At 51.4% G+C, this 26,683-nt stretch overlaps 2 protein-coding genes, 2 non-coding genes and 1 pseudogene across 11 annotated transcripts in view; 4 read left to right on the top strand and 1 right to left on the bottom strand.

Annotated features, from left to right (window-relative positions):
- The first annotated feature begins 5,195 nt into the window (after positions 1-5,195).
- On the top strand, positions 5,196-20,363 carry PLA2G15 (phospholipase A2 group XV). 2 transcript variants are annotated; one of them, XM_061138793.1, is made up of 6 exons: positions 5,196-5,407; positions 11,387-11,543; positions 14,002-14,120; positions 14,369-14,467; positions 14,862-15,086; positions 16,954-20,363. In XM_061138793.1, the coding sequence occupies exons 1-6, from the start codon at positions 5,296-5,298 to the stop codon at positions 17,463-17,465; spliced, it is 1,224 nt and encodes a 407-aa protein (XP_060994776.1). In that variant the 5' UTR covers positions 5,196-5,295; the 3' UTR covers positions 17,466-20,363. The 2 variants fall into 2 exon arrangements, with proteins under 2 accessions (XP_060994776.1, XP_060994777.1); XM_061138794.1 differs by having other exon boundaries at positions 14,987-15,086; positions 16,954-17,217.
- TRNAR-GCG (transfer RNA arginine (anticodon GCG)) lies at positions 7,141-7,212 on the top strand. Its single transcript has one exon. It is a non-coding gene; the product is annotated as a tRNA-Arg (tRNA).
- On the bottom strand, positions 9,817-11,328 carry LOC133050657 (small ribosomal subunit protein uS19-like; annotated as a pseudogene).
- On the top strand, positions 15,436-15,508 carry TRNAG-UCC (transfer RNA glycine (anticodon UCC)). The gene has a single exon. It is a non-coding gene; the product is annotated as a tRNA-Gly (tRNA).
- A 1,329-nt stretch (positions 20,364-21,692) lies between the features above and the next one.
- SLC7A6 (solute carrier family 7 member 6) overlaps positions 21,693-26,683 on the top strand; it is a 31,555-nt gene continuing 26,564 nt past the window's right edge. For 2 of the 7 annotated variants that reach the window (XM_061138802.1, XM_061138807.1), the window contains exons 1-2: positions 21,890-21,974; positions 23,461-23,585. In XM_061138802.1, coding sequence (XP_060994785.1) covers positions 21,920-21,974; positions 23,461-23,585 — 180 coding nt within the window. In that variant the 5' untranslated portion in view covers positions 21,890-21,919. The other 5 variants (XM_061138803.1, XM_061138808.1, XM_061138806.1 and 2 more) reach the window with 5 other exon arrangements.

A 26,683-nucleotide genomic window follows, 5' to 3' on the forward strand; every position in this document is an offset into this window, starting at 1 on the left:
CGTGTGTTGGGGGCGGCACCTGCGGCCCGGCTGGCGCAGTGGGCGCTGCTGAGACCCGCCCGCGGCGCCCCGCGGGGCGGGGCGGCTACCGGCCCCCGCCCTCTCTGGGCGAGTTACCTGTCGGCCCCGCCGGCCACGTGATCGAGGGCCCGGGAACGGTGGGGGAGGGCCGCTAGAATCCAGCCCTGGACGCTCACACTCGCTCTCCCGGCCTGGGCTCGCGCTCAAAACCCAAACTCCACTCCCGCAGCCGACCCTGCCTGACTTCTGGGGCGACCCCCCACCCCCTCCCACTCCCCTCCCACCAGGGCTCCATCAAGGAAAGTGCAAAACTGGGGGCCTTCTTCAGTCCGTAAGCGGCAGCCTAGAGGCTGTGGTGGGTCACGACGGCCAGTCTGGATGGGTAAAGTCAAAGGGGGCGGTAAGAGTTACCAGGTATCACCCCAAGGCTTTTAGGGTGATTGCCAGAGGTCGACTGGGGTGGGAGGAGAGTGGCAGGAAGCACAAGAGAGCATTAGAACCATGGGGGGATTCACCAGAGGTCAGTGGGCAGGGTTTGTGCACACAGGTGCGAAGGCTGGGCCTTAGCCGGGCTCCTGGAAGTGCCTGCGATGCCAAAGCGCGGTCGGACGTGCGCAGGACTCGGTCTCGGGAAGGAAGAAGCGCGTCTCCCACATCCCCGGCCCCAGCTCCCGAGAGCGGGCCTCTAGACGGCGCTGAGCCGGACTGCCCCAGCAAGGAGCCTCACCCCCACCCGACGTTTAGGGCTGCGGTCTGCTTTCGCCCTTCCGCGTGGATAACAGGCCTGTTGCTGGGAGTTGAGAGCGCGCTAGCCGATGGGGGCTAGCGGCGAAAGTGCAATGTGCTCAAGGGGGCCGCAGATCCTCCATCTCTTCTTTGGACAGTCCCTCGTGGAGGGCTCCCAGCACCCTTTCGTCCCGTCGGGTTTGGTGAGGATCCTTTACGGTGAGTTTCCAGGCCGCCCCGGACTTCCCCAAATTCTCCCGTTTATGTGACTGAGAAACTGAAAAATCCGGTAAGAAGGGGCTCCAGCCCGGCGAGAGTAGACACACCGGGTTGCGAAGCCCGAGCTGGAACAGGGGCGCGAGCCGCATTTCACGCTTTCAGAGAAGCTGGGAGCTGCGTTCGGACTTTCGGACGACTGAGAGCGAAAGAGCCCGGGGTAGAGGAGGCGCCTCCGAGGCCTTACCCTCTGATACACACTGCACCGCGCGCGTCCCCACTTGGCGGATGAAGAGACTGAGGCGCCCGGGACACGGCGGCTGGGAAGCAGAGGGAAAGCAGACTGGCCTTCCAGCGGCTGCTGGCAACCCGCGCTTCCTCTTTGAGTGCAGGCGAGTGTCCGCGCTTCGCTGCCCTAGGTTAGACCGCCACCCAACTGCCAGCCCGCTGACCCCACCCCTGGACACACTGAGCCAGTTAGGCCCGGGGGGAGGAGGAAAAGCGCTCTTCGGGCACCACCCTCCTCTAGATAAGCCTGGAATGTCAAATATTTGTCCGGTGGGCGGGACGCAACAGCGAGGTAAAGCCCCTCCCTCACCCGACCAGGAGCGCGCGTGCGCCAGGCTGAGTCCGGCCACGCCCTTGCAGCTAATTGCAATTCACCCCAACAGCACCCCATCCTCTCCTAAAACTTCGCTGGCGTGTATCGCCCCTCGCCAGGCTCCAGTCTGGGCTCTGCTCCTAGACAACAGAGCCCCGGGCCATCCGGGCGGCTACCTGATTTAAGTCTCTCCTTTCCTGGTATCCCCATCCATTCAACCACTAGACCTTCGCGCTAGGTCCTGTTTTATTGATCATTCAGCGCAGGTAGGTCTCCACGTCAGGTTCCCGGGGAAGCCTCCCGCTCGAGGTAACCCCTTGGTACCTCTAGCCGTCCTGAGCGCATTTCCATTGGAGTGTACGTGAGTGTACAGGTCCTTGCGGAGTAGTAAACCCAAGCGTGGGACAGCTCCCCCAGATATCCGCGCACCTGTCTGCCCCCTGCCCCCCACATGATAATTCCTGATGTTAGGACTCTTGAAAAACTAAATTTGTTAAAACTACGTTGGTCCCCCTGTTTTGTTGAGCTCCCTTACTCATTTTCAGATGGTCCTCCCAGATCACCCCATTAATATTAAACAACCCGCATTCCTGTCCCCCAACCGGCTCTCACGTCTTCTGCCACCACTAAAACAACTCCTAACACGATAAATCGTTTATTGTCTCCCTACCCCACCACCCATCCCCTCCCCATCCCCCACTCTAACCCAGCCCCGTGAGAATATCCTCGAGGAAAGGCTTATCCAAAGTCTATCACTGGACCTGCCGGGCACATAGTAGTAACAGAGTAAGAATGAATGAATGGTTGGTTGACTAAGCGCTCTTCCCGTATTCCATCAAAAGTAACCTTCCCTGTGGCTACAGGACCTTTGTACTAGAGTCTCATTTTTGCCCCTTCCTCTCCTTCCAACCCGCCCTTGCCCTAGTTAACCCCTGCTCTCCCTCCAGATTTTCCCCTCAAGGCACCTCCCTCTGTAGCAAGGGTACCCACTGTGGTTTGAGATTTTTGTATTTCACTGATAAATGTCCCCCATCCTCACCCTGCTACTAGCTAGTGTTCACAAGTCACGAATGAATGTATCAGAGATAAGATACGCGAAAGACGTCAGCGAGGCTCCAACGGCACAGCCAGATTCCTTTTCCAAACAGTACTTTGGGTATTCAGGAAAAATCAACGTGGTCCGGTGAGCCTGCCGGCAAGCTAGCGGAATCCCATCCTCACTGCAGCGCTTGGAAACCTGCCACTAAGGCAGTGGGCGCTCCAGCTGCAGGTACGTGAAGGTCTGAGCAGATACAGGGTGGGGTTCCTCCCCTGGGGAGTGTGGCTTTTCTCGTGGAACTCCAAGACGAGGAATGGTGTAAAATCACGCTCCTCACTCCCAGGAAATATTCCGTTGTCAGAGGATTTGAGGCTGAGCGCTTGCTTGGGGTCCATCGCGGCGATCCAGAGTCGGCAGCCCAGGCCCATTCCCACCCTCAGCGGCCAGCGGCCCCCAGTTCAGCCAGCTGCGACCCTTTCTTACCTATTCTAGCAAGCCTCCAGAATAGCTAGCGCACTGGGTTACCTGGGGTTTCTATTTTCATGCATTTGCTCCGCGAATATCCGCTGAGTACCCACCAGAGGGCGCACTGATTCCATCGACGGAACCTGGTGTTGCGGAGTGGGCAGGAGCTGCTGGCATTGGAGACTTCACCCTAGGACACCCTAGGTGAAAGGAGAAGCCCTTAACATCGCCTCCAAGGTCACTTACCTCCCCCTGAGAATTCTTAGTTCCAAGACCAGGGATCGAAGCTGTGCCCCCCTGCAGTGGAAGCATAGAATCTTAACTACCGGGCTGCCAGGGAAGTCTCAATGTGATCTCATTTAATGTTTAATGCCACAGGAATAAGGGTATAAACTGGGACAAAAGTAAGGAGGCTACTAGGGAGATGCGGGTAATCTGGCTTTGGGAGAGTAGAGCTGGGAAAACTTGGTGACTATGTAGTTGTGCGTCTGAAAGTCAAGGAGGTATCTAGAGGTCTGCAGCCCAGGGGATCATGTTAAAAATGGGGGACCCTCACCCTCTGGCCCCTCTCTACAGTGCCTGCACTGGTTTATTACTGACTAGACCTTGGCACCCCCTCCTCCAGTGGTCATGGCTCTATCATCTTCAGGGCCTATGGGAGTGGGCCAGCAGGGAAACCCTCTCAAGGACAGGGCCACCCTCTGAGGGGCCCATAGGCACCTGAGGCTGCTGGGCTGACAAGGCATTTAGACTGTGATCAGAGTCCAAGGCAGGCCAGGCTGTCTTGATCTCCACCCTGTCCCCACTTAGCTCTATGTCCCCACCCATAGCTCTAGACACCTGCTTAGTATGGTCACCCATAGTGGGTCTGCATCAGATCAGTCCTCAGCAGCCACTCTCCTGGGGTCTGGGATGGAGGGGAGGAAGGGTTTTAGAAGGGGGTCCCTGGGCCAGGGTGTGAGGTGGAAGATAATTTGACCTTAAGTGAGGAGGATATTCCAACCACAAATGTGTTTCACTAAAAGCACATGGGAGGGGCATGCCAAGGTGGTGAGTAGATTCATTGAGGGTCACTCCAGGAGGTTAGAAACTATCAGCCACTGACTAAGAGAAAGAAAGGGAGGGAGAGAAGGAGGGAGGCAGGGGCAGGAAGAGATCTCAGAATCAGCCAGGGATGACCAGGGTGTTGACTGGCTCTCAAGAAAGGGATGTGTGAAGAGCCAAGAGCTCCTCTCCAAACATGCTGGTTCTCTATTACAAAGTAATGCCGGCTCCCAGAATATTACTGGCTGTCAGACCTTTGCCCACTCTATTTGCTACCCGCCCCCCGCCCCCCCCCCCCCACCCCCGATTCCATGCACAGAGAACCTGTGTCCTTTCTGGATGCCCGGTTTGCGTGGGGTGGCAATGGTGGAGGAACATCAGGGGAACTCGCCTGTGGGCTGGTGCAGGGTTGAGGTTCAAGCCCACTCTTAACCCCGCGAACAAACCAGCCAGGGATGGGGGTGAGAGGGTGATTACACACTTCAGAACCAGAAACAGGCGGGCTGAACTCTCAACTGGGAAGCGAAACACGCTGACCTGGCCCTACCCCAGGCAGATGGCAGGGGAGTCCTTGGGTCAGTGTTGCCTGAACTCAGGTGCTCTCGGGGAAGGGTGCCAAGAATCGGTTTGGGAGTTGAACAAAGGTCTTGGTCAGTTTCCTCCGGCTCAAGAACAGCCCGAGGCTCACTTGTCCTCTTCTTCCTCAGGCTTGACCCGGGTAGCTCAGCAGAGGCGAGCTACTGAGCTTTGTACCCTGAATTCCCACTTGGCCCGGTGCATCCTAGATCAGGGAAGCGCCAGGAATCAGGGATAAGAACTGCGCACCGTGGACTTAAGATGCGGAGGGCTGGGCTGGGTACCCAGCAGCGGCGGGTTGGGTGAGAACCGCTGAGAGCGTGCGCGAAAGCAGGGCTGAGCCTTTATCGATCGATGCGCTCGGCGTGCAGCGCGGCTAATGGAGTTGGCCAGGGATGGGTAGGGGCGGGGCGGGAGCTCCGACTGGGAAGGACTACCCTAGCGGCTAGTTCCTATTGGCTGACCGTTTGCAGGAGGCGGGCCCTGATTGGCCCGGCTGCTGTGAAGGCAGCGAGCGGCGGGGTTAAGAGCGTCGCTGCGGGCCGGGCCTAGGCACGAGACCCGAGAGCTGAGTCCGCTCCTCCGACCTGGAGCTGCGGTCCCTGCCATGGGTCGCCTCTGCCTCTACCGTCCCACCCTGCTCCCGGGTGGCCTCCTGTTCCTCCTGATGCTCGCAGATCCGGCGCTCCCGGCTGGAAGTCGGCCACCGGTGGTGCTGGGTGAGGCGCGCGTCCAGTTGTGGGTCCGTTCGTTCGTGCGTCCGGCTGGATGGGGTGCAGGCGGGGCTGTCTGCATCTCCTCTAAGCACGAGGTGGGGGAGCGTATGACTGTCTTGTCACCTGGGTCGGTCCGTCCACTTCCCGCTATGCCGGGCGCGGGTGTGGTCAAACTTGTCACCTTTCCCTGTAGAATGTGGGGGTAAGTGGGAGGCTTATCGCGCTTTTATGCATCGGTCCGCGGGGTCGTCTCATTTCCAAGTTTCGCCTCTCCTTATCCCCATTTTTAAGCTGGAAAGACTGAGGCTTTTTGACCCTACTCCTGAGGGTAGGCGGTAGAGTGGCCTCGAAGTTGGCCCCCAGGGGTTTCAGCGTTGACTTGGGCTTGGCTAGTAGGCTGCCTCCCTCCACCCTTCCAGCCCGACACGTTTGGGGTGGGGTGGGGGGGCATTACTGAAAGTAAGCTTTTTGGGGAAGGATTACTCTCCTAGCCTGCCACCAGGGCCTTCCCCTAACTTATCAAATATGTGGCCTTGGGCCTGAGGGAGGAGGCCCAAGGGAATCTGAGGATGCATACAGGTGGAGGGAAGGGTTGAGACCCTGGCTATGAACAGATGTTGTATGTCACCCTTACTCCTGTCAGACCTACTTGGACTATGCTGTGTTGCGGCTAGGCAACCTCCCACTCTTATCTCCTCCTCACTTCTAGCCCGGGGAGCTGTACAGAGGCCAGCAGTATTTCCTTGTGGTGGGTATGGCAGGGATGAGATCTCTGTCTTGGGGGTTTTGGATGCCTCATTCAGGCCATCATTCCCATGAAGAGCTGGGGTTGGCAGGCAGTGTGATCCCAAGGATCCTTCACCAGGAATTCTGGGCCAGGACATGCTCCCTGGGGGATGCTGGGCCCAGGTTCACCATGGAGTTTGGGCATATTTGGCCTTGCCTTCTGTAAGTTTGCAGGATGATCCCCAGAGGTAAGGTCTGTGCTAGGCAAACACAGAGAATCCATCCATCATGTCAGGGGTCAGGAAAGGTTTCCTGGAGTACGCAGCTGGAGCCGAGGCCAGGAGAGTTCCAGGCAGAGGGAACTATGTATTAGAGGGAGGGAGCTGAGCAGTGCAGGCTGTCTGGAATGGAGTGGGGGAAGGAGTGGATGGTTAGGGCTTAAGACTGGTTGGGCCACCTGGACATCATCCTGGGGGCCTGCCAGGTGCGTTGTGTGGACCTAAGGAGTACTGAATATGAAGAGTGTGGCGTTGGAAAGTATGTGGTCTCTGATCAGCTGGGTCCTAGACCTTTTCTCCTGGATTGGTGCTAAATGCACTCATTTATTCATTCAGTTCTTAGTTATCCTCCATCACAGCAGAGGAGCCTTAGGGTGTACCTAAAAACACAGAGCAACTGGAATCCTAACCTGCCCAGCTTCTCAGAGAATGAGGCTATTGATGTTAGTCCTGATGAGAGGGTCACTTCCTAGGCAGGTTGATAAGAAGTCTAGGGGTCCCCAAGGAGAGAGGGGTCTGGAATTCTCAAGGGGGAAGAAAGGACAAACTTTTTTGTCCCTCTACATTCCTTAGGATTATATAACAATAATGTATCCTGCTTGAGGACAGTTTCTGGAAAAAACCTTCTGGCTAATCCTGTTATCTTAAGGTGTAAATTATGGGAGTAGGTCTAGTGAGGTCTTTAGAACCTCCAGACATTCTTTTGATTCTCTCTAATAACTAATTAGGGCTTCCCTAGTGGCTCAGAGGGTAAAGCATCTGCCTGCGATGCAGGAGACCCAGGTTCAATCCCTGGGTCGGGAAGATATCCTGGAGAAGGAAATGGCAACCCACTCCAGTATTCTTGCCTGGAGAATCCTATGGACAGAGGAGTCTGGTGGGCTACAGTCCACAGGGTCACAAAGAGCCGGACATGACTGAGCGACTACACACTTACACACTTAATAACTAATTAGAGAGTATATAACTCCATGGCTAACACTAGCAAGGGGGTACTCTTTCTGCCCCCTTCTTATGCCTATGTCAGAAACTTTCTCTATCTCCTTTATACTTTAATAAAACTTTATTACACAAAAGCTCTGAATGGTCAAACCTCGTCTCTGGCCCCAGATTGAATTCTTCTCCTCTGGAGGCCAAGAATCCCGGTGTCTTTTCTGTGGTTCAGCAACAACCTTTCACTGGGAAACCCCATGGTGGGCAGCAGACAAGTTGTTTCTGGGCACAAAGCAGGGACCTGACCTTGGCCATCAGAGGATCAGCATCCAAGGGTGACCAGTCTTCGTGGGTGGGTCTCCAATTGGTGGCAGAGGAAGTAGAGGCCAGGGGAGGGATACACAAGGCCCTGGGCAGTGGGATGGAACTGTAGCAAGCCATTTCCACCTCTTCCTGTGTTACTTAAGGTGAAAGGCATGTGGATGGCTCTTTCCTTCTTTCTAGGAAGTGACCCTTTTAGAGACCACATGCCCTGACCAAGGCAAAGAGTATCCAGGCAGAGCAGATCTGGTGACTTCCTCTTTCAGATATTTCCTCTGTGGCGGACACAGTGACCAAGGTTTCGCCACTGCATTGTCTAGTCCACAGGCGTGTCATCTGGGGGCTGTCGTGCTCCCCACTTCTGCACCGCATCACGAAGGGAGATGAGAACCGGTGCCATACCTCCCTCCCATGGCTGCCCTGAGGACACCAAGGAGGGCGTGTCCTCGGCAGGGCTGGGTTCACAGCTGGAGCCCAGTGAATGCCCAGGAGAGCCAAACACTGGTTGTCCACTTAGTGATCACGGACCCCACATGGGGCTATGTTTGGAAGGTATGAAGAGAGTGGCATGTGGGAGCAGTGAGGTCTGAAAGGTCACTGGGAGTAAAGGTAAAGGTCACTGGGATAGTGAAAGGCCTTGAAGGTGGGACAGTGAAGGAATGGAGGTGGGTGGGTTTGAGTGTCACAAGAAGTTAATAGTTAATGGACGGTATACTGCCCACAAGACACCCCCAGACTGGCTGGAACCAGAAGGTTGATGATCCTCCTTATCTCACCACCAACCCATCAGAAGAATGTCCACGAGCTGATCATGTTCTCTTTGAACATTTACTATAAAACTTCTTATCACCCTCTCCAAGTTGGGACACACAGTTTTGAGGGCATGAGCCCGCTGTGGCCCCCTTTGCCTGGCAAAGCATTAAAGCAGGACTCTATATAGACTGAACAGGTAGAGAGAAGTCATCAGTGGAGCCTGGCCACACCCATCCCCATGGCGCTGTAACTGGAACCGTATATAGCTTCTGGAGAGCCATTTCCAACCTAGGGTCCAGGTGTGCCAAGGTGCTGGGGTCCCCAGATGAGTTGCCTTCTGGAATCTTTAGCAGGATTTAGCAGCTGGGCTCTGACCTTTAGTAAGGTCTGAGGACCTAGTTAGGCTGGCCGGTGCCAGCTTCTCTCAACCATTTTTGTTCATTGCCGCCTTCCACCAGCCTGTCCCAGAGTGCCTTCTTTGGATTTAGCTTTAACTGGTTAAGTGTCCATGTGCGCTGTCCTGTTTCTTGATCCTTCTTTCAGAGTATAAGACCCTGCCTATGAAGCAGTAACCGGCCTCTGTACTCTGACACCGAATTAAATCTCAAAGACAGAAATTTGGGTGAAGTAGAAAAGAATAGCTTTATTGCTTTGCCAGGCAAAGGGGCCACAGTGGGCTCATGCCCTCAAAACTGTGTGTCCCAATTTGGAGAAGGTGATAACAAGTTTTATAGTAAAGGCTCAAAGACAGTGTGATCAGCTTGTGGACATTTTTCTAGATATTCTTCTGATGGGTTGGTGGTGAAATAAGGAGGATCATCAACCTTCTGGTTCCAGCCAATTTGGGGGCATCTACATGCTTGTGGACAGCATCAGTTCAGTTCAGTTCAGTTCCGTCACTCAGCCATGTCTGACTCTTAGCGACCCCATGGACTGCAGCACCCCAGTCTTCCCTGTCTGTCACCAACTCCTGGAGCTTGCTCAAACTCATGTCCATCGAGTCTGTGATGCCATCCAACCATCTCATCCTCTGTCATCCCCTTCTCCTCCTGCCTTCAATCTTGCCCAGCATCAGGGTCTTTTCCAATGAATCAGTTCTTCACATCAGGTGGCCAAAGTATTGAAGTTTCAGCTTCAGTGTCAGTCCTTCCAGTGAACACCCAGGACTGATCTCCTTTAGGATGGACTGGTTGGATCTCCTTGCAGTCCAAGGGACTCTCAAGAGTCTTCTCCAACACCACAGTTCAAAAGCATCAATTCTTCAGTGCTCAGCTTTCTTTATAGTCCAACTCTCACATCCATACACGACTATTGGAAAAACTATAGCTTTGACTAGACGGATCTTTTTTTTTTTTTTTTTTTTTTTTTTTAGAGAAGTCTCTGCCTTTATTGGCCAGCAGGTTACTTGAGGGGGTTGAAGCGGGAGGAATGGGTAGCCCCGATACCAGGCTGGCCATGCTTCATGGGCTTGTAGGTGATGGAAAACTCTCCTAGGTAGTGGCCGATCATCTCAGCCTTGATTTCCACCTGGTTGAAGGTCTTGCGGTTGTAGACACCCACCATCTCGGGCAGGATGATCATGTCGCAGATGTGTCTTCACCACCTCGAGTTTCTCCATGGGCGGCACATCCTTCTTGGCTTTGAGCAGCCGCTTCAGCAGCAGTGCTGCTTCCTCCGCAGGCTACAGTTCAGCTGCCGCCGCTGGCGCACATTGTATAGCTGCATCAGCTGCTCATAGGCCATGTCCAGCAGCTGGTTGAGGTCCGCTGCCGCAGTAGGTGAACTTGCAGAACGTCCGCTTCCTCTTCTGTTCCACTTCCATCGTCTTGTCGGTTCTTCAGAAAGACTGGATGGACCTTTGTTGGCATAGTAATGTCTCTGCTTTGTAATATGCTGTCTAGGTTGGTCCTAGCTTTTCTTCCAAGGAGCAAGTGTCTTTTATTTTTTTTATTTTATTTATTTATTTTTTTTAAGTGTCTTTTAATTTCATGGCTGCAGTCACCATCTGCAGTGATTTTGGAGCCCAAGAAAAGAAAGTCTGTCACTGTTTCCATTGTTTCCCCATCTATCTGCCATGAGGTGATGGGACCGGATGCCATGATCTTCGTTTTTTGAATGTTGAGTTTTAAGCCAGCTTTTCACTTTCCTCTTTCACTTTCATCAAGAGGCTCTTTAGTTCTTCTTCACTTTCTGCCATAAGGGTGGTGTCATCTGCGTATCTGAGGTTATTGATATTTCTCCCAGTAATCTTGATTCCAGCTTGTGCTTCTAGTCTTTCCCATTCTATTATTTTCCTCTATTTCTTTGCATTGATCGCTGAGGAAGGCTCTCTCCTTGCTATTCTTTGGAACTCTGCATTCATCTTTCCTTTTCTCCTTTGCCTTTCATGTCTTTTCCTTTCTCAGCTAGTTGTAAGGCCTCCTCAGACAACCATTTGACCTTTTTGCATTTCTTTTTCCTGGAGATGGTCTTGATCACTGCCTCCTGTACAATTTCATGAACCTCTATCCACAGTTCTGCAGGCACTCTGTCAGATCTAACCCCTTGAATATGCTTGTCACTTCCAGTGTACCATCCAGACCGTGTTAACTTCTACCTGGAGGGGGTTTTGATATCTGAAAATAGCTCAAAGATATACTGTGTGTATGCCTTCATGGAGAACAATAGGACCTTGCCCCAAGGCTGCACTGTTGTTTTCTGACTAACTTTTCCTCCCAGGTCTCCCATCCCCTCCCTTTGCTAATTAACCACTACTTGAATCTGCCCCTTGGAACTCAGGGGAAGTCATGAGGCTGAAAGAGGCCTGTTTCCCATAATCAAAGAAATGGTGGACACAGAAAGGCTTTTGTGTCCAGGAGCCCCACAGGGCCCTGCTGTCACCTGCTCTGCAGCCTGGGACAGCTGTGGGGAGAAGGCCTGTGGGTATCCGGCCAGGCCCAGGGCCTCATTCATGCTCTGTGTCCCCCTTCAGTGCCCGGTGATTTGGGCAACCAGCTGGAGGCAAAGCTGGACAAGCCGTCCGTTGTGCACTACCTCTGCTCCAAGAGGACGGATAGCTACTTCACACTGTGGCTGAACCTGGAGCTGCTGCTGCCTGTCATCATTGACTGCTGGATCGACAATATCAGGTGAGGGCTGGGGCACAACAGGGTGCTGCTTCCTGACCTAGTCCAGAGATGCCTCCAGGGCCTGTTTCTGTCTTATCTGTGCCTCAAGGGACCTGGAGGTCACTGACCTTTCTCCCTTCCCCTATCTGGTCTGCACTACCTCTGCACCCTCCCAGCCGGAACTTTCTCCCCTCTCCTCCTCCAGTGCTTCTTGCCCTGTTTGTGGTTTCTAGGCTCCAGTTCCTATTCACAGCCTCACTTCGCCCCCACCCCCCACCCCTTCCCTTGCCTCTGCCTTGGTCACGCCTGCTTCTCCAGCTTCTTGTTTTTCCTGGGATTCCTTTCCACTTGCTCTTTCACTCTAGAATCTCTCTCCACCATTTGCCTGATCAACTTTCTCCCATTCACTGTTTAAAACCCAAGCCTGGGACTTTTCCTGGTGGTCCAGTAGTTAAGACTCTGCATTTCCAGTGCAGGGGGCTCAGGTTCGATCTGTGGTCAGAGAACTAGATTTCACATGCCACGTGGTGCAGTCAAACAAACAAATCTCCACCGTCCCTCTCCCCCAGACTGATTCCTATGTGAAGTCTCCCTGCCACCCCTCAGAGCTCTTAATCTCTCTTTCTGCCTCTTCTAACTTGTACTCCTGGCCTGCCAAACATTGTTTTCTAGGATGTTTCTCCCATTATAAGATAGTCACTGTTAAGAATTACTCATTATTGAACATAGACACTATATATTTTACGTATTTTCTTCTTTTTTTTTTTTTGGCCGCATTGTGCAGCTTGCGCGATCTCATTCCCCAACCATGGATTGAACGCAGACCCCAGCTGTAAAAGCGCTAAGTTCTAGCAGCTAGACCACCAGGGAACACCTCCCCCACTTTTTTTCATTGAGTCTTACAGCAACCCTGTGAAATAGTGCTGTAACTTGTGTTACAGATGAGGAGATCTGGAAGCTCAAAAGGGTTACAAAATTGTTTGGGGGTCACTCAGCTAATAAATGGCAAACTGAAATTCAACCCAGAGTTGTATGTGTCTGAGCTCAGGGCTCCTGAGCATACTCTGAGCACATTGAGTTCCCTGAAGGCAGCGACTGTGTCTCTTTTATCTTTAAAGCTGTAGAACCTGAAACATAATTGGTGTTCAGTAACTATTTGAACTGAATGGAGTCTTACAAGTGAAAATGTTTTCCTTGAAGGCACACTACCTGGTTCCAGCCAGTTCTCTGGGTGCCCTGCCTTTCCCTGTTGTTTATTTCACCAGCTTTCTTGACTCTTTCCTCCTCCTTGTGTGATCACGGCTATTTCTGGGATGTTGATCTGCATTTCTATTTTTGTGGTAGAGACGTAATGGTCTCAGGTAATGCCAGCTGGAGGGGCAGACTGACCCGGAGAGGGGCTTGTCTACCTTCATTGGGCCTCTGACCTGCTGGGACTTGAATCCAGACCAGAGTGCTTTGGCCTTCTAGAACTTTATTGAGTGGCCATTGAGATGATCTCCAGTTCGCCCTGGAGAGAGTGGGTCCCAGGACTTTTATTTGGGCCAGTGTTGGGTACTTATCAGCTTTCTGTGGCTGATCCCTAAGGGTGGGTGGGACTCAGGACCCCTGGGGACTGCAGGTCTAGCCTGTGTTTCCTCAGGCACCTTTGCTTCCTTATTAGGGGAGGCTAGAGCAGAGGTCCTGACCTGGCACAAGGCTCTCCTCCTGTCTCCTACCACCCTGGCCCCATCATTTCTCCAGGCCTTGCCCACCAGCTCACATGGCAGCCACTGGTGCTCAGGGTTTCTCTGTCTGGTTTCTTTATGTGTTGAATTCATCATATGCTTTGCCCTGGGTCATGTTAGGGTGGATGGCGGGAACTGAATCCATGGAGACAAAGTGGTGTGAGCCTGCAAAGTTAGGCTGCTTGCGTTTTGGGGTGAAGTGTGATGTTCATGGCAGAGCCAGGCCTGGCAGCCAGGTCCCTCTCCCCACAAGATCTAAAACGTGCATTCTCACGTGGGTGACACTGAGGAGAAGGGAATATTGCCCAATGGGTTCTGGAGCCAGTCTCTGGAGTGAGCCTTGATGGGGTCCTCATTTAGATGTGCTTACTCAGATCTGTGGGCTTCCCTGGTGGCTCAGTGAATCTGCCTGCCAATGCAGGAGACGCAGGTTCAACCCCTGCGTCAAGAAGTTCCCCTGGAGAAGGAAATGGCAACCCACTCCAGTATCCTTGCCTGAAAAATTCCATGGACAGAGGAGTATGGCGGGCTACAGTCTATGGGGTTGCAAAAGAGTCAGACATGATTTAGCAACTAAACAACAACAACTTGGATCTATGCTTTACAAACTTGCTTTGTTACTTTCTGGTCTCTATACATCTGACCAGACCTGAGGATGGGAAGGGAATATGGCTCAGGGCCCGGGACAGTATTAGGACATGTCAACTTTGGTGTTGCCTCTGGGTCACTGGCTCAGTATCCCTTCCCGGCAGGCTGGTCTACAACCAAATGTCCCGCACCACCCAGTTTCCCGATGGTGTGGATGTGCGTGTCCCTGGCTTTGGGGACACCTTCTCACTGGAGTTCCTGGACCCCAGCAAAAGCAGCGTGGGTATGTAGCCCTTCCTCATGACCCCTAGGGAATGGGGATGGAGGTTCTGAGGGATTCCTAGAGTGGGAGGAACCCTGCTGGTTTGAAGGGGTGGCTTGTGAACCATCTCTGATCCATGTGGGCACAGACCTGTAGAGTGCTCCCTTGGGGATCTCCTGGCTGTAGATGTCACCGTCTCTTTCGTAGGCATGGTGTGGCTGGCTGACAGTGACAGTACTCTGTCTAAACGTAAGCATTTCTGTCTACAGGTTCCTATTTCCATACCATGGTGGAGAGCCTTGTGGGCTGGGGCTACGAACGAGGCAAGGATGTCCGGGGGGCCCCCTACGACTGGCGCCGAGCTCCAAGTAAGTGGCTGCTCTGGTTTCCTCCCGGAGGCCATGGGAGGTAGGAAGGAGGAAATCACAGCCACCACAGGCCCTGGGCCTTCCCCTACGCCCGAGTCTCTGGCATCCAGCCCAGCTGTCACTGCTCCCATCTCTGGTCACCCTGTCCTGCCTTTCCCCCACCCTCAGCCCAGGATTTCTGGGCCTCTGAGCCCTGGGAAGAGCAAATGAGGCAGAGGAGGGGGAAAGGAGCTCCTCTGCTCCCTTTGTGGAAATTGAGGGGAAACCATACCCCTCCCCTTGGAATTTTCACACTCTCCCCACCCGTGTAGTCCTGGGTCTGGCCTGAGACATGGTTCGTGGTTCAGGCCCAAGGACCCTTCCTGCCTGACCCCTGCCTGGCTTTGGCCTGCAGATGAAAACGGGCCCTACTTCCTGGCCCTCCGCAAGATGATCGAGGAGATGTACCATCTGTACGGGGGCCCTGTGGTGCTGGTGGCCCACAGTATGGGCAACATGTACACGCTCTACTTTCTGCAGCGGCAGCCACAGGACTGGAAGGACAAGTACATCCGTGCCTTTGTGGCACTGGGTCCGCCCTGGGGGGGCGTGGCCAAGACCCTGCGTGTCCTGGCGTCAGGTAAGATCCCACCTGGCCCAGCGTCAGGAGGGCTGGTGCTGGGGGTGACATAGTCTCTTTCCCTCTCTTGTGTCCTCCTGGGCCACCCTCATGTCTCTTCTCTTGGGTCTTAGAGCCTTCCCTCTCCAGAGTGGTATTCTTTTCCAGACATCTCTTTCTGAAAGAGAATATAACACTACTAAATTCACTTCTTTAGTTGACGACCCTTGTTATCTGTGTAAGTTGCTTGCAGCATGTGGGCAGAGTGGCGTAACTGTTGGTCATCAGGGCACACGTGTACACACACACACACTGTGTGGGCCTGGCTGGTCTAACTTGGTTTGATCCAGAATTTTCTGGAAGAGTGACTTCCCTGATGGTCCAGTGGTTAAGACTCTGCACTTCCACTGCAGGGGGTGCAGGTTCAATCCCTGGTCAGGAAACTAAGATGTCACTGCCAAACAATAAAAAATTTTTTTAAAAAAGTTCTCTGCAGGAGACTTCTCCCTCTCTTTGACCCCCCTCCTCATTTCTTCATCCCCACTTTCACCCCAGAGAAGAAAGGCTGGGCTTCAGCTTCCTGTTTATGAGTTACACCTCCCTCTGCAGCTGTGGGCAGCCTCTGTGGGCAACACAAAGAGGAAGCAGGTGCAGGTTTATCCGGGCCCACTTGTTGGCAGTTGGGAAAACCACCTCCTTCCCTGTTCCTTTCCAATCTACCTGCCTTTTCACAACTGTTAGAACCTGCCAGCTGGAGCCAGTGGGCTTTCCTCCCTCTGCTAGGACTGGACATGCGCTCTATGGCCCCTCACTGTGGGAGCTGTGAGCCAGGGCCAGGCCAAGCATCTGATGAGGTTTCTTCCTCAAGTGACCAGCACTGCCTGACTTGCCTATTGGTCACGTGATCACTGTGATCAGGCTGCTGTCTGGAGTGACCCTGAATTAGTTGGACAGCGGATCCAGTTATAGTGAGGACTCATCACACTGTCTACTCTGTCCAGCCTGGCCCTGAAAGGACACCCTCTGAGGTGTGGGCACTCTCTGAGTTTGAGACAGGTTGCTATGGGGAAATTCAGAGCTGGCCCTTTCAGAGATTCCCCGTGAGCCCCCTTAGAGCTTTGCTTCAGACTCTGGGAAACTGCTGTCAGGCTGTGGCAGTCTGGGAGTGGGGATGGGGCAGGAAGGGTGGCAGTCATGGACCCCCAGCTAGGGATTCCCTTTCCTGAGGGGTTCTGGAGCCAGGCCCCGTCAGGCAGAGCTGAAGGTCTGCAGTCAGAGTTGGGGTGATGGGTGGCTCTGGATTCTGAGTAGGACATGGGGTCCATGTTTCCAAGTTCCTGCTTATCTTCTGGAGATCTCACTGGCCTGTGGTGTTTGTGTTATTGGCATTTCTCTGTCCACGGCCTCCCCTCCTGCCCTGTCTCCTGCAGGTACGGGTGCCCAGGTGCCAGGTAGGTGGGTGAGATGAGACCAGGGCTGACTTGGCTGCAGGTCTGAGCGTAGGAAGGGAAAAAGGTTTACAAAGCTCAATGTAATAAAAGATTGAGAAGAATGTGTCTCTGGGCTGCCACCCTGCTGACTCACCTTCGACAGGGTCAGTGCCCACTGGCCCAGTGATAAGTACTCTGAGGAGGGTATTGTTTTTAACCACAAATCACCCCATGGATGTGTCCTCCTGAACCCCTAGTGACAAAATGCAAAAGGAAAGGAACAAATCTTGGTCATGTGCTTCCCAGGTGGAGCAAAAATACAGGGAAATAGGGGAGTTGTCATGACGTTCACAGTGTAGCAATGGTGGAGTGCTGGCTGGGCGCTGGCAGGGGGCCTGCGGTGAGCACGCTGCCCAGCTAGTTGGCATTCCTGAGCACAGACTGACCTAACCCCACAGGAGACAACAACCGGATCCCGGTCATTGGGTCCCTGAAGATCCGGGCACAGCAGCGGTCTGCCGTCTCCACCACTTGGCTGCTGCCCTACAACTATACCTGGTCACCACAGAAGGTCTTCGTGCGCACACCTAAGGCCAACTACACGCTGCAGGACTACCACCAGTTCTTCCAGGACATCGGCTTCGAAGACGGCTGGTTCATGCGGCAGGACACGGAGGGGCTGGTTGAGGCCACAGTGCCGCCAGGCGTGCGGCTGCACTGCCTCTACGGCACGGGCGTCCCCACGCCAGAGTCCTTCGACTATGAGAGCTTCCCAGACCGTGACCCGAAAATCCACTATGGCAGTGGTGACGGCACTGTGAACTTGCAGAGTGCCCTGCACTGCCAGACCTGGCGCGGCGTCCAGAAGCAAGAAGTGTCACTGCAGGTGCTGCCAGGCAATGAGCACATCGCTATGCTGGCCAACACCACTACCCTGGCCTACCTGAAACATGTGCTTCTCGGGCCCTGATGCCCGTGGCGGGCAGGGCCATGGGGTGACCCAGCCGCCGCTGCTTCTTCTGGCTGCTTGTACCATGGCTCACAAGTTTAGCGGTTTGTGACTGATCATCTAAACTCCTAGATCTTGAGTTGTGAAATGGGGAAATGGTGTTTTTTTATCCTTCCTCTCTGGAATTGAGGAAGACATAGTCTGGACTTACTTGAGGGACCCTTGATGGCAAGAGTGCTACTGCTGGTGGAATTGTGACCTCAGGATAGCTCCATAGGGGGATTGACTGGCACCTGGCCCCACTCGCCAGTGCTGGGACCATGTGTTCTTCCTACCCCCGTGGCCTTTTCACACTCATCCACCAGGCCCTGGCTCCTCAGCCTTCTGATGAGGGATCTTACTGGCCTGTGGTCCCTAGGACAGGCTCCCGGTCTCAAGGGTGCACCTTCTCACACACTGGCCACACGTCGGCCTGCTACTGGCCATGAGTGGCTGGAGCTGCTGGATTCCCTGTGGCCTAACTGCTCACTCAGTCCAACTGTGGCTTTCTGGGAGCAGCCTAGTTCCCCCTGCAGGCAGGGGTGGGTTGTTGTCTTCTCCATGTGTTCCCAGGGCCTGGGGCATTCACTCCTACCTCTCTTACCTCTAAGAACAGCCTAGCTCAGGGCTAGGGACTGGGTCCCAGGAGCCCTGATCTCCATGGTTGGGCTGTGCACACAGTATTGATGCTATCTCCCTTCACCCTGGGGCTGTGGGTCAAGGATGAGAGCGGGCCTGGTGCTTCGCCCTTTAGGTACTCATGAAGAAACAGAACTCAAGGAAGCAGCCAAGGCCAGTCAGAGCTGCGCAGAGCTGCCCTCTTGCTAACCTGCCACATAGCTAGCTGCCCTGCCCTAGGGTCTCTGTAGCACCCAGGTAGGCTGGCACAGGACTGAGAGGAGGTGGGACTCTTGCCCACTCTGCCCAGCACTTATCTCCAGCAGGTAGCTCAGTGGTGTTTAGTGAGCAGGGACGAGCCCAGAAACTCGAGTGCGCCCCTGAGAGAGCCAGGTGCCTTGAGGGTCCCCTGGGGGTTTTCTTCCTGCTCCAGAGGCGCTGCATGACTCTCCCTGTGACAGGAGGGAAGGAGGATCAGGATCTGCCTTGGTGGTCTCCAAGTGGGCGACACCCAAGACTTGGGTCTGGCCTCTAGGGTGGGGCCCTAAAGCCACAGTCAGGCTGGACTGTGCTTCGCTCCTCCAAGGTTTCTGAGAAGTGGGATTTTCTCTGTCGCATTCATACCCAGCATCAGTTTTCCCCTTTGTTCCTGAGTGGGGGGCCCTGTATGGGACTCTTAAGCAGGCTGTACCTCAATTCTGGCAATAAAAGTATTCTGGATGCTGTAAAATGCCCTGGCCTAGCCTCTGCTCTGAGCACGAGAGGAGGGAGGTAGTGGAAGGTGAGGGGGCTAGAGAGGCAGGTAATCAGGGGGTTAGACCCTGACCTTTCGTGGGGACTTGATGGGGTCTTTCAGCACCAAAGCGTGGCTCCTGGGCTCTTTTTGGGCTTTATCCTCCTGCCCTCTCTCCAGGAATCTAGTTCCCGTCCTGGGACTGAGAACCAGAACCTGAAACATTCCTGTTGGAGTGAAGTTCTTGTCCTCTCCCTTCGCCTATCTGGTCAACAGACCCCAAATGTCACCTGAGAGCTGGCAGCCAAGGGCAATTCTGTCGGTCACCCTGGCTGGACTCCCCTTCCCAGCCTCTACCCTCCCTCAACTTACAGGTCTCAGCATTCTTTGAAATTTTTTAGGATGCCACCCTTCTACTTAGCTTCATAAGCTCATCTGCCCACCATCTGTCCATCTTTGGGGACAGGGTAAGACTGAGGAAGGGGGAGAGACCAAGATGGGCAGAGACAGGGACTGAGAGACTGGGGAGCAAACAAAGATGGATAAGGACAGAGAAACAGAGCGTCTGAGACAGGAAAACATGCATAGGGATGGGATTCAGGCCTGAATTCTGTTGGGCAGAGCTGAGGGCCAGTGTGGGTGGTGGGAGCCCCAATTCCTGCCTCCTTCAATAGGAGCCTGGCTAGCCTAGGTTTTAGGCATCAATACATCCTGGGCCAGTAGAGGGCGATCTGAACCCTCTCACTACACCAGTTACTGGCCAACCTGGAAAAATGTGTTGCGCTGAGGGTTAGGATGTCTAGAAGTACATTGGATGTATATCTAGAAATAGAAATACCGCTGGATGTCTGGAAATCCAGCTGCATCTCTGGCCTTAGAGAAATGATGACAATATGAAAGGGAGTAAGCCCTTACCCCGAGGTGCTGCCCAGCCTGTTAGCTATGCCCTGACATCTTATCTGATATTCACTGCCTTATAGCCACCTTCACCCCTGACCTATTTCAACCCCACTTCTACCCTCAGTTTCACAGCTGCAGAGAAAGGATATGGAGTCAGAGCATGCTTCAGGACTGGCAGACAGGGGTTCAAATCTGAGTTTTACCAGCTCCAGCTAAGTAGTCTGACTCCCTGAGCCTCAGTTTGTTCATTTGAAGAGTGGGGATGAATAAATGTACCTTCCATGTGGTCCTGAGGAACACTGATGGTGTTAGAGAACATCTGATTCAGCACTTGATTCATAATAGCTTTCAGGTGGCAGGATGCTGGCAGGGTGTGAGAAAGTGAAGCCGGAGGTTCTGGGAGTTTGCAGGCCATGTATGTTGCTGATACAAGGACAAGTGGACTGGCTGCCGTTGAGTGACACAAGTATCCAGAGCTCTTCCTCTCCAAGCCAGAGAGGTAGGAGGGACTGATCCAGGGGGCAAAGGGTCAGACTCTAATGATTCCAAATATATACAAGCAGACATACCTCAGACATACTGCGAGTTCATTTCCAGACAACTACAATAAAGTGAGTATCGCAGTAAAATGAGTCATGAATTTTTTTTCTGGTGCATCTAAAAGCTGTTTACACTATAGCCTATTACGTGTGCAGTATCATTATGTCTAAAAAACTGTACATACCTTACGTTAAAAATACTTTGCCAAAGACTGCTAACCATCAACTGACAAAATCGGGTTGCCACAAACCTTCTAGTTGTAAAAGATGAAATATCTGCATATCACAATAAAGCCAAGAGCAATAAGACACGTTATGCCTGTACTTTCATTTACACTTAGGGAAAATATTCCAAGCAGAGAGCACAAGGAGGGCAGCACCAGTGAAAGCTTTTCAAGGATCATTATTTCAGGTCTATAGGGAGGAGATGGAAGGGCTTTTAGGCGTTTAGATATGAAATCATTCCAATATCTATTTTAGGAGCACATCTTATTCTGTGGGGAATGGATTAGAGACAGAAAGATAGGAATTGGGAGGCTGTTCTGGCTGGGGAGAAGACAACCATGAGATGCAGGACCTAGGAGCCACGGGGGGGTCATCTTCTGCAGGGTCACTGCCTGGTGGGGAGGTTATTTGTGTAGTCAATATGCACAGTTGTGAACACGTGTCTGGGGGAAATGCCTCCATGGCCTAGAAGAGAATCATGGCCTGAGGTGTGGAAGCTAGGGATTAACCTCAGCTTTCCGTGAGAACAGGAGGCCCTAAACACAGCCCCGGAGCTACCAGAGGAAAAGGATCCCTAGAAGAAGACAGAGGAGGAGGAACCAGAGAGAGGAAGAAGAAAGGAGGATGCAGTTCCAAGAGGAATCAGGCAGGATGAAGACTGAAAACGATCCTCACACCTGGGCCCCAGGGAAGCCTGGGGTTTACTTTGGAAGCCCGGCGATGTCCATGTGTCTGTGGGGACTATAAAGGATCCGCAGTAGTCGGAGGTCGCGTCCTGGGTCTGTGTCTCCCCAGGGTCTCTAGTAGCAGTGTTGGCGGCGAACAAAGTATGGAGGCTCTTCAGAGTTTCTCGTGTGAGCTGTATGGGGTCCCGCCCCCCACCCCCACCCCCACCCCAGGGAGTGTGGCCCGGGCCAAGAACCACAGAGGAAACGCGTGTGGGGTCACTTAGAGTTCCCCCGCGGAAGCGTCCTCTCAGAGGCCCAGGGAGTCTCCAGAGTCGAGGAGCGGCCATCCAGTCGGCGAGCGTGGCTGGGCCCAGGTCACAGGAGCCGGGACCGCACGGACGGACGCCCGAGCGCGGCCCGCTGAATCCCTGAAGCAGCCGCGGCCTCCTGCTGGCCGGAAGCGCCGCCGCCCGTGAGCCCAGCGCGGAGCCGGGCGCTCTGTCCCGACGCGGCGCGCGCTGTCGCGATCCGGCTGCGGGTGACGTGGCGGGGGCGGGGCCTGAGCGGTCGCGGTGGGGGCGGCGGCAGCACGACCGAGCATCCTGGAGGTGCCAGGCTACCGCGAGGTAACGGGCCGCGGGCAGGCGCGCCGGGGGCGCGGGGCTGGAAGAGCGCGGCCGGGGGCTGGAGGGCCGGGCTAGGGGAGCGGGGCCCGGAGAGCCAGGCCCGGGCCGCGCCGGCGCCGCGTGCGGGATGCAGTCCCGGGAACCCCGCGTGGGCCAGGCAGGCCGCGGGCACGTGAGAGACGGTGCGCGTGAGCGCGCTCCCTCCTGAGGGGAAAGCCGTGCGTGTGAGCGGGACCTTGAGCGTGAGGGAATTGCAGAAGTGTAAGACTGAGCGTGTGAGGAAGACGCCGTGTGTATGTGTGTGTGAGAGAGAGAGAAAGAGAGTTGATCTTAGGGTGACTCTGAGTGTGCGAGACGCAGAGTGTGAAGGTGACGCTGTGTGTGAGAGAGACTCCCATGAGTGTGCAAGAGACTGAGAGAGGAGATGGTGAGAGGCCATGAGTGTAAGAGAGACCGCGGTCAGAGTGGCCTCGAGTGTGGCCCTGCGAACACGAGAGAGAGCGCATGTGAGTCTCATGCTGAGAAAGAACCTGTGCTGCGTGGGAGAGACTCAAATTGAGCAAGGCTCACGGGGCAAGACTGAGCGTGTGAGCGTCTGAGCCGAGTTCTTTGGGGCCGCGGGGGTCGGGTCTCGGGGGGTGGGGTGCGGAGAGGCGCCTGTTGGAGGGAGGACGGTGTCTCTTCTTAAGTGTCTTCACATCCCGTCATCTTGTTCAATCATCTCATGTTAAATGGAAGGCGATATTTGTGAAGCATTCAGAGAATTCCTCACTGAGCAAACTGGGCACCACTTGTGTTATAGGCAGTGATAAGCAGGAATCAATATTTAATTTAACATTTGTTTTTGAATACCTCTTTGAGCACTGGACTGTGCTTGGTAAAAAGAATTCAATCTCTACCCTTGATGGGGGAAAAAAAAAAAAAAAAAAAAAGTACTGCCAACAAATCTAGTGCCCAGTGACAGAAAGTTCAGCCATCTGGTGCTTATCACCCAGGGCTGATGGCCTGATTTTGAAGATCTGGGAGGAACAGACTTTTGAAAGCCTGTGAGTACTTCCTGAAATCATTTTCAACTCTCTTTTCTTTTCTTGCTGGGAGGCCCATGAGTAAACGACCCAGGCTGCTTGCGTTGCTGAGGTCCTGCTGTGTGCTGGTGGCTTTTGCTTGCCAACTTTGGTCTCAGATTATCATTTAAAGTTCTTTATATTTGATTTTTCTTTCGTGACAAATATGTGGGAAACCACAAGCCTGATGTTGTCCTATCCCTGTCTGTGAAGGTATTTTTATTACCGCCTAAAAGTAAATACCAGTTATATGGCTGATCTCCCTGGCATTTCTTGGTACAGGAAATTTCCTGACCTGTGTCCTCTGCTTCCTGTTGTAGTCTCCAGGATGTGTGGATACTTTTCTATAAAAGTGACTGAAGTGGTGCTCATGGGACCTGGGACAGAGGGAGCATGCATGTCTAGACATGCATGATTTGAAGTGACCAGGCTAGTTCTCAAAACAGTTGTTCAGTTACACCCCACTGTGGGTGTGATGGAACTTCTCAGTAATTGAGTGCTACCCCTGCTGGGCATGTCAAAATTAGATTTTACAAAAGGAAATAGCGTCTTGCTGCTTACCAGGTTCATGTTTTGATAAGTTGCCTCTCACTTTTTGTTGCAGAGATTAATTCAACAAGACAGACACTTGGAATAGGTCTGACTGGGGAGACTTCATTTTCTTCTTTGTACCTGACCATTTATGATGAAGTGGCTTGTGAAAGTGTGAGGTTGCTTATTTCCTCACAGGTGAATAAAATTGCTCTGCTCTTCGTTAACTTTCTTGGATCTTTGTGAGTTGTAAAGAGTTTTAGTTACTTGAGTACAATGTGGTTACAATAGTAATGAAGAGAATGGCTCACACGTAATTAACAATTATGTAACACTAAAATTTATTAGATAAATTATATATTTATTATATCTCTTTCTAAAGAGTAATTGTGGTGGTTTATAATTAATGATGCTGGCAATGAGCAAGTAAAAATAGGAAACCAAAGCCATGGAAAAGACTAGATATCAAGTATTGTTGAAAAGTGAAGATATCTGTTCATTGTGATTGGGAACTGAGTTTGATCTTGAGTTTCCTGGTATGATAGGTGAGAACTTAAATGTAAACAGTCACATAATTTTCATTATTTGGTAGAAGTACAATAAGTAAATATACATAAATAATAAATATATACACATATAATTTAAGTATTAAAAAAAAGCAATGCATTTTCATCGTGAAGTTTTGTAAAACTCAAAGAATTAAAAAAAGGTCCTCTGTGTTGTCACCGCATTTAAGATTTTATCTTTTTCGGCAGCATATTTTTCGGCATAGTCATCAATTATAAAAGTTTTCAAATCTAGCTTATAAAATATTCTTCATAATTGAACTGTGAAAGAGCCACTTTTTTCCCCCAGAAAATTGCATATGTTATTTTCATGGTTAAATTTTCATGATATTTTAGTGGTCTGGTGAATTCCTTTATTATTTGCCTTGGAAATTTGAACTCATTATTTGAACTTGGAAAATAGGATAAAAGCTATCAGAAAACTGTGTCTGTGTCCTTACAAGTGGGGTTTAACACTAGTTTCTCAAGACAAGAACGGGTGCGTGGAATTGTTTAATGGAATTTGTCTTTAACAATGATTTTAGAGACTTTTAGAGAAAGGGAGACTGAGACATACACACTCAGGGACACAAGAAAATGTGTGGAGAAAGGTGTCAGCCAGAATGCTGAGGAAGAAGGTGGGAGAACGGTGTCAGAGACAAAGGTGTATGTTAGAGACAAAAGGGACATGAGCCAAGGCGTTCGTCTGATGAGCTCTGGAAGCCCTGGACTCCTTTGGTTTCTGTAAACTGCAAATGATTCAGTGTGACTGGACGATGGGAGGGACTGTCTGCAGCAGGGGGTCTAGTGATAAGGCCCTGCTAAGAAGGTTGGAATTGATCCTAAACCTCTCAGGCAGCAACTGAGGAAGGGTTTCTAACTATGCTCTGTACCAACACTCAGTAGATAATAAGGTTATTCTGTAGTGAAACAAAGAGGAGCCAAAGCAGTTTTTACCTGTTGTAAGTCTGTCTCCTACTCCTGAGCTACATCCTTTATGGAGGTAAGCCCTATTGTTGGTGGCCCTTTTTTTTTCCCCTCAGAATTCACATAATTTTAGTCAAGAACTATGTTGGGGCCTTCCATTTTCAGGTGTTCTAGATCCTGGCTGATTTTATGTTAACGTGTTCTACTGACGACAGAGAAGTGTCTTGACATTTCCAGCTATAATTGTGGATTTATCTGTTTTTCCTTTCAGATCTATCAGTTTTTGCTTCATGTATTTTGAAGCTATCCTGTTGGAGGAGATACACTTTTAGAATTTTCTTCTTGGTGAATTGACCTCTTTATCGTTATATAATGTCCCTTTTTATCTTCTTACTCTGAAGTCTTTTGTCTGATGTTACTATAGTTAACTCCCCGTTTGATTACTGTTTATATGGTTTTTCACCATCTTTTTATCTGTAATTTATTTATGTCTTTATATTTCTAGTGGGCTTCCTATAAATTGCATATTGGATTTTGCATTTTTATCTAATCCAGCAATGTCTGTCTTATAATTGGTGTGTTTAGATCATTTACATTTTGTGTTGTTTTTGATGTGGTTGGATTAAAATGTGCCACTTTGCTAGTTGTTTTCTGTTTTCTATTTGTTTAATATGTTCTTTGCTTCTGTTTTCTACCTACTTTTGGACTATTTGATCTGTTTTAGCTGTACTGTTGGCTTACTATTTACACTTAATTTTTTAGTGGATTCCCTAGTTTCTCAATGTACATCTTTAATTAATTACAAGTCTATCTTAAATAATATTTTTCTATACTACATATGTATAAATATTTATTAAGTTGTGCAGTTAGAATTTGTACACTTTGTAGTTTATATGCAATATCTCAACATATATCTTATATAATATTACATCATTTTCACATATAAGAACCTTACAATAGTTTAACGCCCAGTTCTTTTTTTCTATCTTTGTGCTGTTGTCATACATTTTACTTTTATATATGCATTAACACTGTATTGGTACCGTTTTTGCTTTAGGTAGTTAGATATATTGTAATTCAATTAAAATAAGCAAAAATTATATTTTTAATATTTATTTCAGACCATTTGATATTGTAGAATTCTCTTTCTGTTTTTTGTTTGTTTGTTTGTTTTTGTTTTTATTTTGGTTGTGCCTGGAGGCATGTGGGATCAAACCTGTGTCCCTTGCAGTGGAAGTGCAGAACCCTAATCGCTGGATTGCCAGGGAATTCCCTGTCCTACAACTCTTAGATGCTCTTCCCCCCCCACCCCCACCACCACTTCTGATTCTTAAGGTTTTCATTTCTCTGCTGAAGTTCCACCTCTGTTCCTACATGTTGGCTAATGTTTCCATTAAAGCTTTTCATGTATTAATCATAGTTATTTTCAATTCCCTGTCTCATAGTTCCAGTATCTGGATCATCTCTAAGTCTTGTCCTGTTGATTAATTTGCCTTTTGATAGTGGGTTGTTTTTCTTGCTTTTTTTAGGTGGCTTGTGATTTGTTACTGATTGCCAGATAAAATAAGTGGGAAAGTAGAGACTGAGATATATACTTTATTCTGGACAGAGGGTACAGGTCTTCTTTTGCTAGCCTGTTAATGTGGGAGTTTGAGTCAGAAATGGGTTGGGTTTGGGTTTTGTTGTTGCTGTGGTTACCTTAGGTGCACTAGCCCCTTCAGATTCCTCTGCTGTTTCCTTGCCCTGTGTGTGTGTGTGTGCTTACTCACCTCTGACTCTTTGGAACCCCATGGATTGTAAGCCACCAGGCTCCTCTGTCCATGG

Source organism: Dama dama, chromosome 4, assembly GCF_033118175.1.
Source record: "Dama dama isolate Ldn47 chromosome 4, ASM3311817v1, whole genome shotgun sequence".
NCBI lineage: Eukaryota > Metazoa > Chordata > Mammalia > Artiodactyla > Cervidae > Dama > Dama dama.

Excerpts from the sequence above, each read along its gene's own strand:
- PLA2G15 (XM_061138793.1), top strand. The coding sequence starts at position 5,296 with ATGGGTCGCCTCTGCCTCTACCGTCCCACCCTGCTCCCGGGTGGCCTC. Across the intron at positions 14,121-14,368 it reads CCCCAGCAAAAGCAGCGTGG|GTTCCTATTTCCATACCATG; the intron begins GTATGTAGCCCT and ends TTCTGTCTACAG. Across the intron at positions 14,468-14,861 it reads CGACTGGCGCCGAGCTCCAA|ATGAAAACGGGCCCTACTTC; the intron begins GTAAGTGGCTGC and ends TTTGGCCTGCAG.